The sequence below is a fragment of the Eptatretus burgeri genome, chromosome 7 (genome assembly GCF_056783735.1).
Source record: "Eptatretus burgeri isolate ZD-2024b chromosome 7, Ebu_testis_v1, whole genome shotgun sequence".
Taxonomy (NCBI): domain Eukaryota; kingdom Metazoa; phylum Chordata; class Myxini; order Myxiniformes; family Myxinidae; genus Eptatretus; species Eptatretus burgeri.
The window spans coordinates 98,503,350-98,519,138 of NC_140967.1; the positions used below are offsets into that span (position 1 = coordinate 98,503,350).

Genomic DNA, 15,789 nt, shown 5'->3' on the forward strand with positions numbered 1-15,789 from the left:
TTAATTATCTTCAAAAGTGGTGTTTAAATTTACCCAAATACTCAGTTTTCATTCATGTACTCCCTTGGAGTTCCCTGAGTATGCATGCAAAGTTTTGGGCCACTAAGTTTTATGGTTTTGGAGTTATGGAGGACACACACACACACTGACTGACTGACACGCTGACATTTATTATGATAGATGTGACATTACTAAAGTTTGTCAATGGTACTTATCTACATCTGTTATGTGATTGGTGACAGAATTGGAATGGCCCTTGTACTTAAACAGGATGGCATTTGACCGAACTTGTCACATGATGGGCGACGACGTGTTCATAACTATACTCTCTTCAAAACATTACCACAAAAATAAGACTGTGATAACTTTCAGCATTTTCACAAGTTTTATTCAAATCTCCATAAGATGTGACAAACACTTTTGACAAATAATAACTCCACCTGATTCTTGCCGTAGTGAATCTAGGAGCACCTTGCTTTGAAGGGACTAGTATTCAATGCATTGCTTAAAAATGGTAAGAGTGGAGAAAACAAAGGGCACCTTCCTATGCCTCACGAGGGTCACTCATGCGACCCATGAACAAAGGAGCCTCAGTCGCCATGTCGTGGATGATGAAAAGAAACGGTTTGTCGACTATTACCGATGGCGGCATGCTTATTGGTTTGATCTTAACCGTTGTCTCTGCTTTTGCTTCCGTTCCTTCTTCATTCACGTTGACACTTGCTTCATGATAGATCTGTTCAAAAACATGATGTTAGCTTTTATGATAAAATGCACTGTTTTTCCTTCAAACAAAACAGAGGAAAAGCCGCATAAAGCAACCAAGAATGGCTAAACAAGTTAAGCCCTTTGCTGGGTTCCTCCACAGCTGCAGACATTCACAAGTAGTACATACATGAGAATCCCAATGCTACATGCTCCCCTCAGCCGCCAGACTGGTTTCATCGGTTACTGATGAGTCATCAGCAGTAGCGTAGACAGAAACGCCCACCACCGAGGCTCCGAAGAATGTACCACGTGCAATGTCAAAAGCAGTCAACATATAAATAACAAGACCCAATCACGTCTCTCACCCGTAAATGGAGGGAATAACTGATCAGCTCTCGCCTATTCAATTACTCCAAGTGGTTAGGATTATCAATAAATTAACTCCTCCCATGCTCGTCCAGACAAAGAAAGCTGCATAAAGCAATCAAGAAAAGCTACGCAATTTGGAAAGACTCTGGGGAGTTGCATTCAACACATAAAATAACCCTGCAGTTTAGATATTTCCATAGTGATTCTGTTTAGTTCGGTTACCCCTCCCCTCATATCATGGACAGGGAAATACGTTGTGATTGTAGTTACAAACTTACCCATTGCCCTCTTCCTCATTCCAAAACCTTAATTTTCCAACTCTGCATTGAAACTTCATTCTCAAACACCCATCCTCAAAGCCTCATTTTCCAACACTCTCTGTTATCATCTGAGCTTAAGCGTTTGAACATCAGTATTGCAGCACTCCCTGAGGTTCAGCGACTGGATAGTGGTGAGATCATGGCATCTGGTTACACCTACTATTGGTCTGGTCGCTCTGATGGTTACCATGCCCAAGGAGTTGCTGCAGCTGTGTCCAATAAGCTGGTCTCCAATGATAATTGAGATAATACCGGTCAACGAGCGTATTATGAGACTAAGGATTCGTCACTCCTTGGGTGTCGTTTCCCTGGTCTCTGGATACGCTCCGACTGAGGTGAGTGATCTCACCGTGAAGGACGCATTCTATGATCAGTGCCCCAGGACGATGATCAGTGCCCCAGGCGAGATACTCTTCCAGTTTTAGGGGATTTCAATGCATCGACGAGCACTGATAGGGATGGTTAGGAGATATGTGTTGGTCCCCATGGGTCTGGAACGGTGAACCAGAATAGCACTAAGTTCCTTGACTTTGCAAGAAGTCATGGACTTCGGGTGGCTGGCTCATGGTTTCAGTGCCCACAGGCTCATCGTTGGACTAATTATTCCAATGGTGGTGGTGTGGAAAAGGAGATTGACCATGTGCTCGTTGATGGTCGCTGGAGGATGATCCAGAACTGTCATGCTACCGGAGTGCTCACTTCTTCAATACTGACCACAGGCTTGTTGTAGCAACTCTGAAGTTGCAGCTTAAATCTGGGAGAATGGCACCATGCCAACCTTGGCTGGATTTTGGCAAGCTCAAGAATGAGAGGATAGCTGAGGAATTTGTGAACAGGCTGAGTGGGGATTTTGGGGATCTGGGTGCTTTGGGAAATCCTGAAGAGTTGTGGAGTACCTTTAAGACCATCATCCTTGATGTTGCCGGTGGATGTCTTGGAACTCACCGAAGGATGAAGAAGAATTTTGTCTCTCAAGGGACATTGAATACCATTGACCAGAGTCGCAGCACCAGGCTTAATGGCAGAGCTGAGATGTTCAGGGAGTTGAGGCGTAAAACTGTACATGCGCTGAGGGCGGACAAGGAGGCCTATGTGCGAGGAATCTGTGAGAAGGTAGAGCATCACCTGTGGTCAAGTGATTCTCGGCCTCCTTTCAGGGGAATTCACGCATTGCGTTCCTCCAAGCCAGTCCCTCTGTGTGCTGCAGTTAGAGCGGAGGGTGGAGGTTACTTTGACTTTGACCGGTTACTTTGAGCGGCTGTACCAGGCTGACCCACCAACTGTTGAGTTGGATGTCAGGGGTGTAACAATCCCCCATTGCTGACCCTCCAATCAACTGTGATCCACCTTCATTTGTGGAAATAGACTGCGGTGAACCGGTTGACATGGTGTGAAGCTCTTCTCCCAGGATTTGTGGCATCCATGCAGAACTTCTCAAGGCTGGTGGAAATGCTGTACTCGTGTTGTTGCATGCAGTTCTGTGCTCTGCCTGGGACACAGGCATCATCCCAACTGACTTGAAAAGGGGCATTGTTGTTCCTCTCTGGAAAGGGAAGGTGATCGACAGGACTGCAACAACTACCGAGGGGTGATGCTGCTCTCAGTGCCGGGCAGGGTCTTTGCTTGAATAATTCTTGATAGGATTCATCACCATCTGCTTGAGCACCAGCACCCAGAGCAGTCAGGCTTTGCACCAAAGAGGTCAACGATTGACCGTATCCTTGCTCTTCGGGTCCTCACTGAATGCAGACGAGAGTTTCGGTCCGGGCTGCTTGCAGCCGATGTTGATCTCTGTAACGCGTTCGATTCAATGAATCGGGATGCCCACTGGAGGATTCTTTGTCTTCGTGGGGTGCCACCAAAACTGATCGATGTGATGTCTGAACCATACTCTGGTACTGAGAGTGTTGTGAGATGTGGTGACACCATCTCTGACTTATTTCCAGTTGTTACTGCAGTTCTTCAGGGATGTGTGCTGGCCCCCACACTTTTCAGCACTTGTATGGACTGGATTCTCGGGAGGATGTCGGAGAGATGAAGCTGTGATGCATCGCTTGGGAATGTCAAGATCTCTGACCTTGATTTCGCAGATGATGTAGTCATCTTTGCAGAGATTCTGGATATCCTTTTGGGGGCCCTCGAGGTGCTGAATGAGGAGTAGGAACTACTGGAATTACGGGTTTCCTGGGTCAAAACGAGGATCCAGGCTTTCAATGACATCTTGGATGCTGCTGTCCTGTCTGTGTCTGTTTGTGGTGAGGATGTTGAGGTCACGGAGAGATTCACTTTCCTTGGCAGTGAGACTCATGTCTCTACTGGCTGTGAGCCAGAGGTCAATATATGTCTGAGTCAGGCCTGAGGAGTCATGGATTCACTGGATCATGAGGTGTGGAGCTGTCGGTACCTGTGCACGAGGATGAAAGTCCAAGTCTTCAGGTCCTTGGTACTTCCAGTCTTGCTCTATGGATGTGAGACTTGGACTCTGACCAGGGATCTGAGACAGAGATTTAATTCCTTTGGTACCAGGACTCTTTGGAGAATCCTTGGCTCTCTCTGGTCGGACTTTGTGTCCAACGAGCGGTTGCTGAGAGAAACTCATTTGAGATTTGTTACCTGCATAGTCTGTGAGCGCCAGCTGCGGCTGTATGGACATGTGGCTCATTTTCCTGACACTGATCCTGCTCACAAGATTCTCTCAGCGAGGGAGCCTTATGAGTGGAGGACAATGTGCCGACCATGTGCATCATGGTTGTAGCAGGTGGATCAGCATCTCATGGAGGTGTGGATGGGCGAGGCATCTGCCTGGGGGATGGCCAGATGGAGGCCCCTGGAGTACTGCCGGAAAGTGGATGCAGCGACGCGCTGCTCTGGTGCATGCTCCCATTCTTGACCTGACCTGCCCTCAAACCTCCATTCTTGTGATTTATTCTTCAACTGCCATCCTCAAACCCTCATTTTCCAACACCTGTTCTCAAACCTCCATTCTCAAACCACCATTCTCATGCTTCATTTCCAAACCGCATTCTTAAACCACCTCACCTCACGAGAGTTGACCAAATAATCGCCATTCCAGCTTTGCAATTGTCGTAATCCTCGCCGTTCTGGCATTTCAGTCATCGCAGCATCAGTGAAGCCAGAACTCTGCCTCTGCGCTCCAGGGACGAATCCCAGCGGCTGGATTGCAGTGTGCCAATGCCAATCGTTGTTGGATACCAAAAGCGGATGTAATTGGAGACACGGTCTCGGTACAATAAAAAACCCTGATGGAGTAGTTTGTGGAGAGTTCATGTGCAGTTCGAGCGTAGTGCAATTCAAAAGGAGAAAGCAGTTCAAACATGGTGCAAAGCAGGATGGTGCTGAGAGCAGAGTTCTGGGTTCAAATTGGGAGGGAGTTTGCGTCCTGAGCGAGGAAGACCTGGCCGGGTTGACCAGGTTTCCGGAGTGCCAGGTAGAATGAGAGGGCGCCCAGTGGAAAGCAGGGCGCTACAGGTGGAACTAAAAGGCACAAAGCGAAGCACTCCCCAAAGCGCCAAGTGGGACAGGTGCTAACCAAATTGCAGTACAACTAACTCCCTCGCACGTCTTCGCACACACACCATATACCCTCGCATTTTCCAGCGCATACACCTCATTGACTCGCAATGTTGTGGAGCCTCAACTCGAGTCCAAACAGTTCTTTTCAGAGCTAGCACGACACAATACCACATGATGGCGTATCTCACACCTTTACCCCTCACTCACCTGCGTCTACACCTCATTGGGACCCACATGGGCCAGCCTGCTCATGTATGGGTGAGAAAGGGGTCGCTCATACTCCCCGACTTCTGTCCCCTTTTCTGTCTAATTTCCTGGATGTATGAGGAACCTATGTTGTGTGTAATAATAAGTCAAATGCATAAGGTGTTCTTTTGAGAGCTGGGGCGAAGACTGTTTCCTACGTGACACTGCAATCTTCTGTAAATACGTACCTTTCAACAGAGACTTGTTATTTCCAAACCTGCTTGGCATGTTTCCTCCATTGGTTCAACATTGCATGTCATGAGTAGACAGGAGGTTGTACCCCCACTGATTCAAAACGGTCAGAGTAGCCAATGTCCTACTTAAGGTTCTGTTCAACCATACCTAATTAATAGATAAGGGTGGGCGTTGGGAGCACGGTTCACCATCTGCGATTACCAAATCATAGGGAAGGTAACGTGAGATTCGGGTGTGGGGCCCATACCAGATTTGGTCACTTCAGACAGCGTTCGTGGTTGCTTAGGCCGAGGTCACATTTGCCACGGCTGCCGTGGGGTCTCCAAAATCTACGGCCACTAGCAATTATACGGTGGCCGCAGTATTTCCACGGTCACACAATGTAGCAGTCACATATGTTTTTATTTTTCGGGGAGCTGCATGGCGTATTTATAAATTGTGGACACCAAAAACGTGGGGTTGCCGTACGGTCTTTGATTTGATGTCGCACGGTGACCTTAGGGCGTTCCTGCGGCAGCCATAGAATTTTCAAGGCAGATGCAAGGTGACCGCAAGGCGACCGCAGGGGGACCGCAGGGAGGCCCTAAGGCGAACGTACGGCCAGACGGACGGTAACGAATGGGTTAATTTTTATATTTTTTTACCAGTTTTTTTGTTTCGGTTTGTCAAATTGCTACGGCGAACGTAGAAATGAAAAAAGTTATAACTCCGCCTTATAATTCCACGGCGACCTTACAGCCTGTAAAATATAGCCATACGGCGTAGGGCCACCCTGAGGCCACCTCAGAAACTCTGCGGCCGCCGCACGTTTCTGTCAATTCAGAGGGCGTACAGCCGCCGTATCCTCGTCGTCGAACAAATGTGACTTAGGCCTTAGGTTTTAGAAATTGTGGAGACTGAAAATGTGGGGTTGCCGTATGGTCTTTGATTTGATGTCGCACGGTGACCTTAAGGGGGCCCTGCGGCAGCCATAGAATTTTCAAGGCAGACGCAAGGTAGCCTCAAGGCGACCGCAGGGCGACCGCAGGGGCCCTAAGGTGAACGTGTGGCCAGACGGATGGTAACAAATGGGTGAATTTTTTTTTTTACCAGTTTTTTTTTGGGGCTTGTCGAATTGCTACGGCGAACGTAGAAATGAAAAAAGTTATAACTCCGCGTTATAATTCCACGGCGACCTTACGACCTGTAAAATATAGCCAAACGGCGTCGGGCCACCCTGAGGCCACCGCAGAAACTCTGCGGCCACCGCACGTTTCTGTCAATTCAGAGGGTGTATGGCCGCCATATCCTCGCCGTAGAGCAAATGTGACTTAGGCCTTAGCAACCCTTCGTGCCGCAAAGTTATCTGTGGCTCATTGGTTTCAGGGTCAAAGGTTGGGAAGCAGGAGAGAGGCCACTCTTGACCTGGCTGGCAAACCCCTTAGGGTTTGTTTTTTTGTTTTTTAACCAAAATGGGGTTTCCCATAGCACTCGAAGTTCAAGTGCTGTTTTCTCCATAACATTATATCACGCATTAGTATTTTGTGATAAACTTTTTTTTTTCCATTTTTCCTTCAAAGGTCCACAGAATCAGAAAATCGTGTTTGGTTTAATGATGTGGTGGTGGTGGTGGTGGTCGTATGGCAGCTTAGCTGCCGGGGTAGCTATCATTTCTTGAAGCGTGACTGTGTCGCTGATGCAGTGCCCCTCTACCAGTACACACACTGGAACTGGTACTCATTTCACCGACCTCAGAAGGATGACAGGCTGAGTCAACCCCCTGGTGTATTAATTCAGTGGCCCAACGGGGCTTGAACTCAGGACCTTTTGGATCCCAAGCCGCCACCCTAACCACAAAGCCAACACCAGGCTTCGCGGTACCTGATGGGTTTGCTTTGATAACTGTAACACCTCATAAAATTATTGGAATTAAAAACCATGTTCAGTTCATTGTTTATTACTTAAAAATCAATATAATCACATCAAAAAAAATTATTTTTTTCTGATTCTGGGGACCTTTAAGTCACTTGTTAAACGACAAGGAAAGAAAAACACCCAACTAACATATGATTGGAAAGGACATCATTACACAACAAAAAATAATTTTCTTAGTACAAAAATATTTTTATGAAATAAGAAAAGTTTTCTTGAAAAAAAGAAAACCATGAGAGAGATTTTCTAGCCACAAGGAAAATTTTCTCATGGTTTTCTTGTTTCCAGAAAACTTATTTTTAAGAATTTTTTTATTTTCAAAGAAAATTATTTTTTAGCAGTGTTGGTCTTATCCTCACCTTGTCAACCTTGACCCTCATCTGGCTCGTCATACCGGATAAATCGGCCGCGGCCGTGAACACGTCTGAAATTCCAAGGGATTTGAGGAACTCATTCATGTTGTACGAGGTTTTGATCTTAAACCTTGGAAGTGACAACCTGACAGTCCTAAAAGACAAATCAAAATAAATTAGTGTTCGTCCATCAGGTGTGAAGATGACAGCCATAATTTACATCGCTGGGCTTTTGATGCACCCGTAAATGGCTAATAAGCCCAATTGTTGCATAAAACCTTCTTCTACGTGGGTGAACTCTGGTTTTGGGGAAAATGACTGCAGATCTTGTGTTATGAGACTTGTGAAGGTGCCACTTAGCTCCTTTATTACAGCGCGTGTGCTGTATACAATTGCACCGAGTTTGAAATATCCCCGGTGTCTACCACGTCTCCGGTGTCCCCTGTCCCCCCCCCCCACGTGCCTCAAGACAGCCAATGACGGCCGTCCGGTAGATGTAGTGCGTAACCTAGATGGAAATAGCAAGAATTGACGGAAATACCCGAGTATTTCAATGCAAATTTGTGAAACTAATGTGTTATATATGTGAAAACCATTTAATTCATTGCTTGACGGGAAAAAACCAAGAAACGCGCCCCTCTCATGTACGAACGAACGAAAGACATCATTTCCACCCACCATCGCATTTCGCGCCAAAAGACGTCATTTCCACCCACCATCGCATTTCGCGCCGAAAGACGTCATTTCCGCCCACCATCGCATTTTGCACCGATCGCCGAATGCTGAAAGCTAAGTTCTTCTTATGCCATCATTCTTTTGTGGCGTCCTGCCACGCTGTTTCGAACGATTTCATTCCTTCTGTTATATATATAAAGGCTTATCACAATAATAACAAGATTTTTACATTTCAAATATTAAGTACGCTTTTTAATTGTTTTTCAACTGAAAAAGCATAAATTGCATATTTTAACATTAGTGTACTCATTTGCTTCACCACACGCACTGTATTGAAGGATTTCACTTGTTGCTAATGCGATGAGATTCAAAACCAGATGCTCCACTGTCACGCCACGATTTTCATTATTAAGCAACCCATTCACAGTTATCAACATCGATGTTGCATTGCTTCATTGTCCATTCAAACAGTCTTTGTCCCTCTTACATTGCCCACTTTGTGATCGTTTGCCTTTGACGAACTCTCTGGAGAAAACCCTTCTTTGGTAGATGCTCTTCTGGTATTCTGGCTACATGACGCGGCCATCTTAGTGCTTTCATGACCATGACACAAACACTTGGTGTCCTTCACTGTTCTCGGACCTCTGTATCAGGGATTTTGGCTTGCCTTATTATTCTTATCAGTCGTCTCAGACAGTTTGGATGAAAATGATAAAGTCTCTTCAGATGGCAGCTGTATGTTGTCTAAGTCTCACATGCATAGAACAGTGATGGGATTTCTAAGGCTTTATAGACTTTCAACTTGGTCTGTAAGCACATGCTATTTTGGTCCCATAGGCATTCATGGAGTCTTCCAAAGGCTGTGCTTACTTTGCAATCCTGTTGGCAATTTATTCGTCAATTGTGGCTTCTCTTGATGACGTGTTTCCCAGTGTAAGTAAACTTGTCTACCGCCTCAAGGACACTGTCTTTTTCAAGCGGATGGTTAGACCATAACGAAAGCATGCTGCGGCAAAGCAATCCAAGATCAATTTTGTGTCGGCAGTGAGCCACTTAGCCACAATCATCAGCAAACAATAGTTTACACACCAGTTCCTCGAGGACTGGGTGTGTCATCACTCCGATACGTGAAATCAGGAAAATATATCCACTCCGAGCTCTTAACTCGGCCTAGCTATTAACTGTAACTGTCATGCTGGTACTTCACAGGCAAGACGGGGCATTAATGTACTACTGCATGTGCCATCTGTCAGATGAACATTAAACTGGGAATCCTACCGACTTGCATTAGTTGGTGGACGTTAAAGATCTTCTGGTGTTCTTCGCGAAGAGTGGGTGAGCTATCGCTGGCACCCTGAACAAATTTCAAATTCTTACCACACTCAGTCGAGTATCCTGCATCAGAGTGGTGACCTATCCAATATTGTAACCCGAGCCAGGAAACTGCTTTGGGAGCACTGACACTTTGCTTAGAGTATGATGATGATGATGATGATGATGATGATGATGATGATGATGATGATGATGATGATGATGACTTTGCTTGTGATGGGGAAAGGCTGGCCAATCTGTAGTTGAAAGCATTTTGGAACCTCTCTTGTGGATTGGAGTAATGTTGACAACTTTGCATGATGAGAGAAAGTGAGAGAAGGACCAGAATTCAGTCGGGTAAAGGAGAATATACTCTATGGCAGATGCACAAGAATGATTAATTAAACTTTATAAAACAATATTGCCCAGCTCCTGGGTAGTTGTGAAGATTGGCTACAAGCATTTCAACCTTTGGAGAATCTTTGAGCATCAACACCTCCTGCTAAAAACTCATGTTTATTTATTTATATTTGTACCTGCTCTGCCTCTGATGTGCAAAAAATGTAAGCTGACATGAATTGTGCATTTGCACATAACGAGACTCCTGTGCTGCATTTTAAACATCAATCATCAAAAGTACAGTTACCCGATTGTCATCATCGTTCTCCACTTGTGCAGCTTCTCTATAGACAATGCTTCCTCCAGTTTTTCCAGATCCTCTGTACGTTCTGGCATCATGATCAACATACTGGCGGCACCTTGGTAGTGTAGGTGCAGGAGTGTGCAGTCCATCTCCTCGTCGAAGCCATAAGAATGCTTTGCTTCCTGCACCATGGTGGGCACCTGTATAGGCTCACGGCTGTTCAGCCAGAATCGCCTCATTTCCGTATCTTGTGCATCAAATCCTTTCTGCCATCGACCTTTAGTGGGTTAGTCAAGGAAAGTTCACTCACATTACAGTCAACATTAGGTGCAACATTTTCAGCATTTAATTCCAATGGAAACACCCAGGGTAGGGGAGGGGAGGTGGGGCAAACATATTTTGTCTGCAGGAAGAGTCAGTAAACCATTTGCACTGTGGCACATGTACAGGCAAAGATTGCGTAATCTCCCCCCACCCCCTCACAAAGGAAGGTGATTGTGTGTGTGTGTGTGTGTGTGTGTGTGTGTGTGTGTGTGTGTGTGTGTGTGTGTGTGTGTGTGTGTGTGTGTGTGTGTGTGTGTGTGTATGTGTGTGTGTGTGCGTGCCCATGACCTAACCTTGGGTACTACCAACGCGTGTTCAAAATTTGGTGGAGTTGGCCCAGCCATGTTTTTTCTATGATTTTCAGATATACACACATACAGATAATTGCCTTATTTAATACGAGCAGCGGTACCCGGTATTGCCCGGTGCTGTTCTACCTCTGTTGGCATTTTGAAGAAATCTGTTTATTTATATTTTTTGTGGGGGCCTAAAACACTTTCTACACCCACAAAGAAATGGTGCTGGGAATCATGTAATATTACCTTTCACATAGCTACAAAAGCTTAGGCACTATTGGGCAAATAAAATTTTAAAATCCAACTGTTTTTATTTTTTTTCTTTTGTCTAAAACACTCCCGGCACTCACTCTGAAGGTTTGATGAAGATCCATTTGGCCAACTAGAAGAAAAATGGTGACACACAAGACAGACAGACAAACAAACATCTCTCTTCTGGGATAAATAGTAGGATCACCAGTATTTTCTTTTATATCTCACTTTGTAAGCATATTACTTTTTATTCGAAACATGGATTGTTCTTTTTAGCATTACCATCATGGTATAATATCTCATGATTCAAACTCAATATGCTATATGTTGATTTCTCCATAGTCTACTCCTTTTTTTGTGTGTGTTTTGCTCCAACCATCCACATTGTCTCCTATTTTGATCTGGTGTTGATAAATTAGTCTGGTGTTGATGTGGCGCAGGCATGACGGGTTGAAATGGCCTCCACCTTGAATCTAACTTCCTTGTGTTTCCTTGTGTTACTCGTGTCCTTGCAATGCAAGTGAAAGTACATGCGTCTCCTCGTGACTTTCACCTGTACTTGATTTTTTGCAAAACCCTCCTGTGAGTCTGATTACTTACTTGCACACGATCACTGAGAGATTTCACAATGACTCGCATTTTGTTGGCGATAAAGGCTTGAGTGATTGGTTATTCAAGGATGAGATTGCAACTAAAGCGAAAGAAAACATGAGGAGTTTGTGGAATTGAGTGGAACAAAGCTCGTACCTTGGAAGTAAATGGTGTTGATCAGTAGCAAAACATCTTCAGGGTCCACTGCTGAGATTACTGCTGGGAATGTCCCGTTTGTGTGCTCTTTTATCATGTCGTTCATAAGTTGCTTGGCCTCCTCAAGCTTGGTAAAGTCCACCTCTTGGATTTTGGAACGGTATATCCGGGATGATACGCGCACAAAGTGTTTCTGAATCTTTAACCCAGGCTTTGAAAAAATCCAATTACTGGAGGAGAGTTGGTAACCCTTCCGTCTGTGATAAAGCAGGATGTTCAACTTGCGGTAGAGCCGGTGAAGGAGCGCCCGGTTCCTTCGTGCAAATAATAGGCGCCCTCTAAACCATCCACAGTGGTCTAGTATTGTGTTGATTTCTTTCAGGCAGTTGTTTTTTGCTCCAATGGACAGCACGGCCAGAGTTGTGTGCAAGTTCACGGGTGAGAAGAAAACATTTCCACGGTCACTTTTGTCATGACGCATCTGTTTGTAGAGATTGAATCCGAACATTGAGATGGCAGATGTTAAGAGCTTTAAGCGGGAGGAGCGCTGTGGCTGGCAGCTCTTGTCCTGAGGACACACCTTCGCATCAGGCAGTTCTACCACTTTGTACGATACAGGCACAAGGTCATCGTCATCCGGTGCGAGCGTTGGATGTTCTTCAATGCTTTCGGATTTGCGATCCATTTCAATTGATTCTCTCTCACCAGAGGAGTTTTGTGGTAACCCCTGCTCAGTCCACTGGCAATCGGGAGGATGCCTATTCTTTGGGCCTGACTGAAAATGTGAAGTTGGACCATGGATGGATTTTACGTGGATTTTGTCATTTTTTTGTCCATTGATATCGATGCCGTGCACATAGGACATGATGAAGAGGACACACAGCAGATGGACAAACCCCATGACCCTGTGCTGTGATTTTTTTTTTACTGTGGGAAACAATGCAGGAAAAAGTAAAGTAACTCCTCACCTTGTGGTTGACTTTGAAACATGTTGCAAAGGATATTATCATTGACAATCCATACATTTTGTTATCGACCTTTCAATTAATGACAAAACCTTTTCAACAAACACTGCCAAAAAAAAGTCTGCAACAATAAAAGATTGCACTTTCTGAAGATTTACATTATGTATATATACATATATATATATATATATATATATATATATATATATATATATATATATATATATATATCTTCTTCTTCATCTTTCGGCTGCTCCCGTTAGGGGTCGCCACAGCGGATCATCCGTATGATCCGCATAGTGATTTGGCACATGTTTTACGCCGGATGCCCTTCCTGACGCAACCCTGGTCGCCTCTTACGACACAGGGATAATATACATATATATATATATATATATATATATATATATATATATATATATATATATATATATATATATATATATATATAAAGCCTGGTGTTGGCGCAGAGGTTAGGGCAGCGGCTTGGGATCCAAAAGGTCCTGAGTTCAAGCCCCGTTGGGCCACTGAATTAATACACCAGAGGGTTGACTCAGCCTGACATCCTTCCGAGGTCGGCAAAATGAGTACCAGTATACTGGGCCGGTGTATACCCCGGTTAAAATGGGTGTACCATATCCCTGTGTCGTAAGAGGCGACCAGGGTTGCGTCAGGAAGGGCATCCGGCGTAAAACCTGTGCCAAATCACTATGCGGATCATATGGATGATCCACTGTGGTGACCCCTTACAGGAGCAGCCGATAGAAGAGAAGAAGAAGATATATATATATAGATATATATATATATATATATATATATATATATATATAGATATATATATATATATATATATATATAATATAATTCCAATAATACCTTCACATTTACAATACTAACTATATTTATAGTAACCTCGATTTATAACAACATCCATATTTATAGTAATACCTATACATTTAAAACTAGAACAGAACTCGGTCGAGTGCGTACTTCCGCCAGGTTGAACAGTTTACATATTGTATCCCACTGATAAAATGGATATAGATCTGCACCTTACCCAAAATCGAATTGCCTTGTTCTTGTCACCTACCCAACTCATCCACCAGGTTTTGTCATAATCTGTCCACAACTTTTTGAATGATCAGGCTACATATCGTTTTTGGCCCAATCACTCAATGGTGAAGAATCAATTTAAATAATTTTTTTTTAATTCTCAGTTCTGGATCCAGATCCAGATTTTCACCAAAATCAAATCAATTCACCCTTGTCACACAACTATATCAAAGAGCCTCTTTGTAAACAATGTTCCTGGTCTTGCCTTGTGGTACGCAAATGATTGCAAATGTTTTTTCATTACCTACACGAGAGCAACCAACATAAAGCTTCCCATGAGAAAAGCAAGTTGTCAAATTTAGTCCAATCACTTCTAAAGATTGTCCTTGAGCCTTGTTAATGGCACTTACAATTACATATATTTACAATAAATAATACCTACACTTAAAATAACACATATATATATATATATATATATTATATATATATATATATATATGTATATATATATATATATATATATATATATATATATATATATATATATATATATATATTTAAAATGATACATACACTTACAATAGCATCTATATATTTACAGTAATACCTATATTTACTATTATATGTAGGCTGATATATTTACAACAACACCTACACATTACAATAATACCAACTTCTTTCCAACAATACCAACATCTGCAATAATATCTATATACTGTACTTACAATAACAACTACACATGTACAAAAACATATATACATGTACAATGATATGTATAAGTTTACAATAACAACGACATTTACAATAATGTTACGGATCTGGAAACCATTTGCATTCAACATACAGATGTCCCAAAAGTCAGTTATGTCGTGAAGTATGTGTGTAGTCAGATCCCTTTCCTTTTGTCGAGTGGGAGAATCAAAGGCGTGCGTTGCGATTTCTTTTTAGTTCAGTTATTAAATCTTTTCATCCAACGAACCTCCAACAACCATTCCATTCCCCATCACGATCCACTACCCACCCGCTGTCTACAAGCACTCTGACCTGCCAAGGCAGGGTCTTGCAGCCGTTCCTTTCTGCTTCCACCAACGTTCCTTCCACAAACGTTGTAACCCTTGCACGACGGCCTGTGCAACATTGATACTGTTACTCGCCAAGTATGAACCCGCGTGGAAGATTGGCTGGGGTTTCCCGACAGGGCCCGTTGCAGCGTTGATACTGTTACTCGTCGAGTGTGGGCCCGCGTGGAAGAGTGGCTGGGGTTTCCCGACAGGGCCCGTTGCAGCGTTGATACTGTTACTCGTCGAGTGTGGGCCCTCGTGGAAGATTGGCTGGGGTTTCCCGACAGGGCCCGTTGCAGCGTTGATACTGTTACTCGTCGAGTGTGGGCCCGCGTGGAAGAGTGGCTGGGGTTTCCCAGCAGGGGCCAAGGCTCCACCCTGGAAAGGTGGGCCGTAGGACCTGTCCAATCAGAGGCGGACAGCGAGGTGTGTTCACCAAGGCCCCTCCCCGCTGAGGGAGGTCCATAAATTCCCGAGCACTCTCTGAGATGTGGTCTTTTTGAGGTCTTGGGTCGTCTTTTTGAGGTCTTTGAGTCTTTTTGGGGTCTTGGAGAGTCTTTTAAAAGTTCTTTTGAAGAGTTTTTGGTGGGTGTCGAGGCGGCGAACGTGTCTCTGCTGGCCCTCGATGAGGAAGGGAAGAGCAACCCCCCTCCGTGGACCCCGGGTCCCTGGCCATTCACCACCCGAGCTCCACCACGAACCTCGAGTCCCACACGTGCAACTGGGGACCAAACCAGCGACCATTGTCAGGTGCCGCATCGCGGAGCACGCCCTTCCTCTGACGGTCAGGTACACCACCGAACTCTGGCCCCCAGCTTGTCTCTCT

The 15,789-nt window shown here is 44.5% G+C and overlaps 1 protein-coding gene across 1 annotated transcript in view; it reads right to left on the reverse strand.

Annotated features, from left to right (window-relative positions):
- Nucleotides 1-366: 366 nt before the first annotated feature.
- LOC147023884 (leukocyte elastase inhibitor-like) overlaps nt 367-15,789 on the reverse strand; it is a 28,840-nt gene continuing 13,417 nt past the window's right edge. Inside the window, exons 2-5 of the mRNA XM_085889785.1 lie at nt 11,885-12,811; nt 10,269-10,542; nt 7,643-7,790; nt 367-736 (exon numbers count right to left, since the gene is read on the reverse strand). Coding sequence (XP_085745911.1) covers nt 545-736; nt 7,643-7,790; nt 10,269-10,542; nt 11,885-12,785 — 1,515 coding nt within the window. The 5' untranslated portion in view covers nt 12,786-12,811 and the 3' untranslated portion in view covers nt 367-544. The remainder of the gene's footprint in view (nt 737-7,642; nt 7,791-10,268; nt 10,543-11,884; nt 12,812-15,789) is intronic.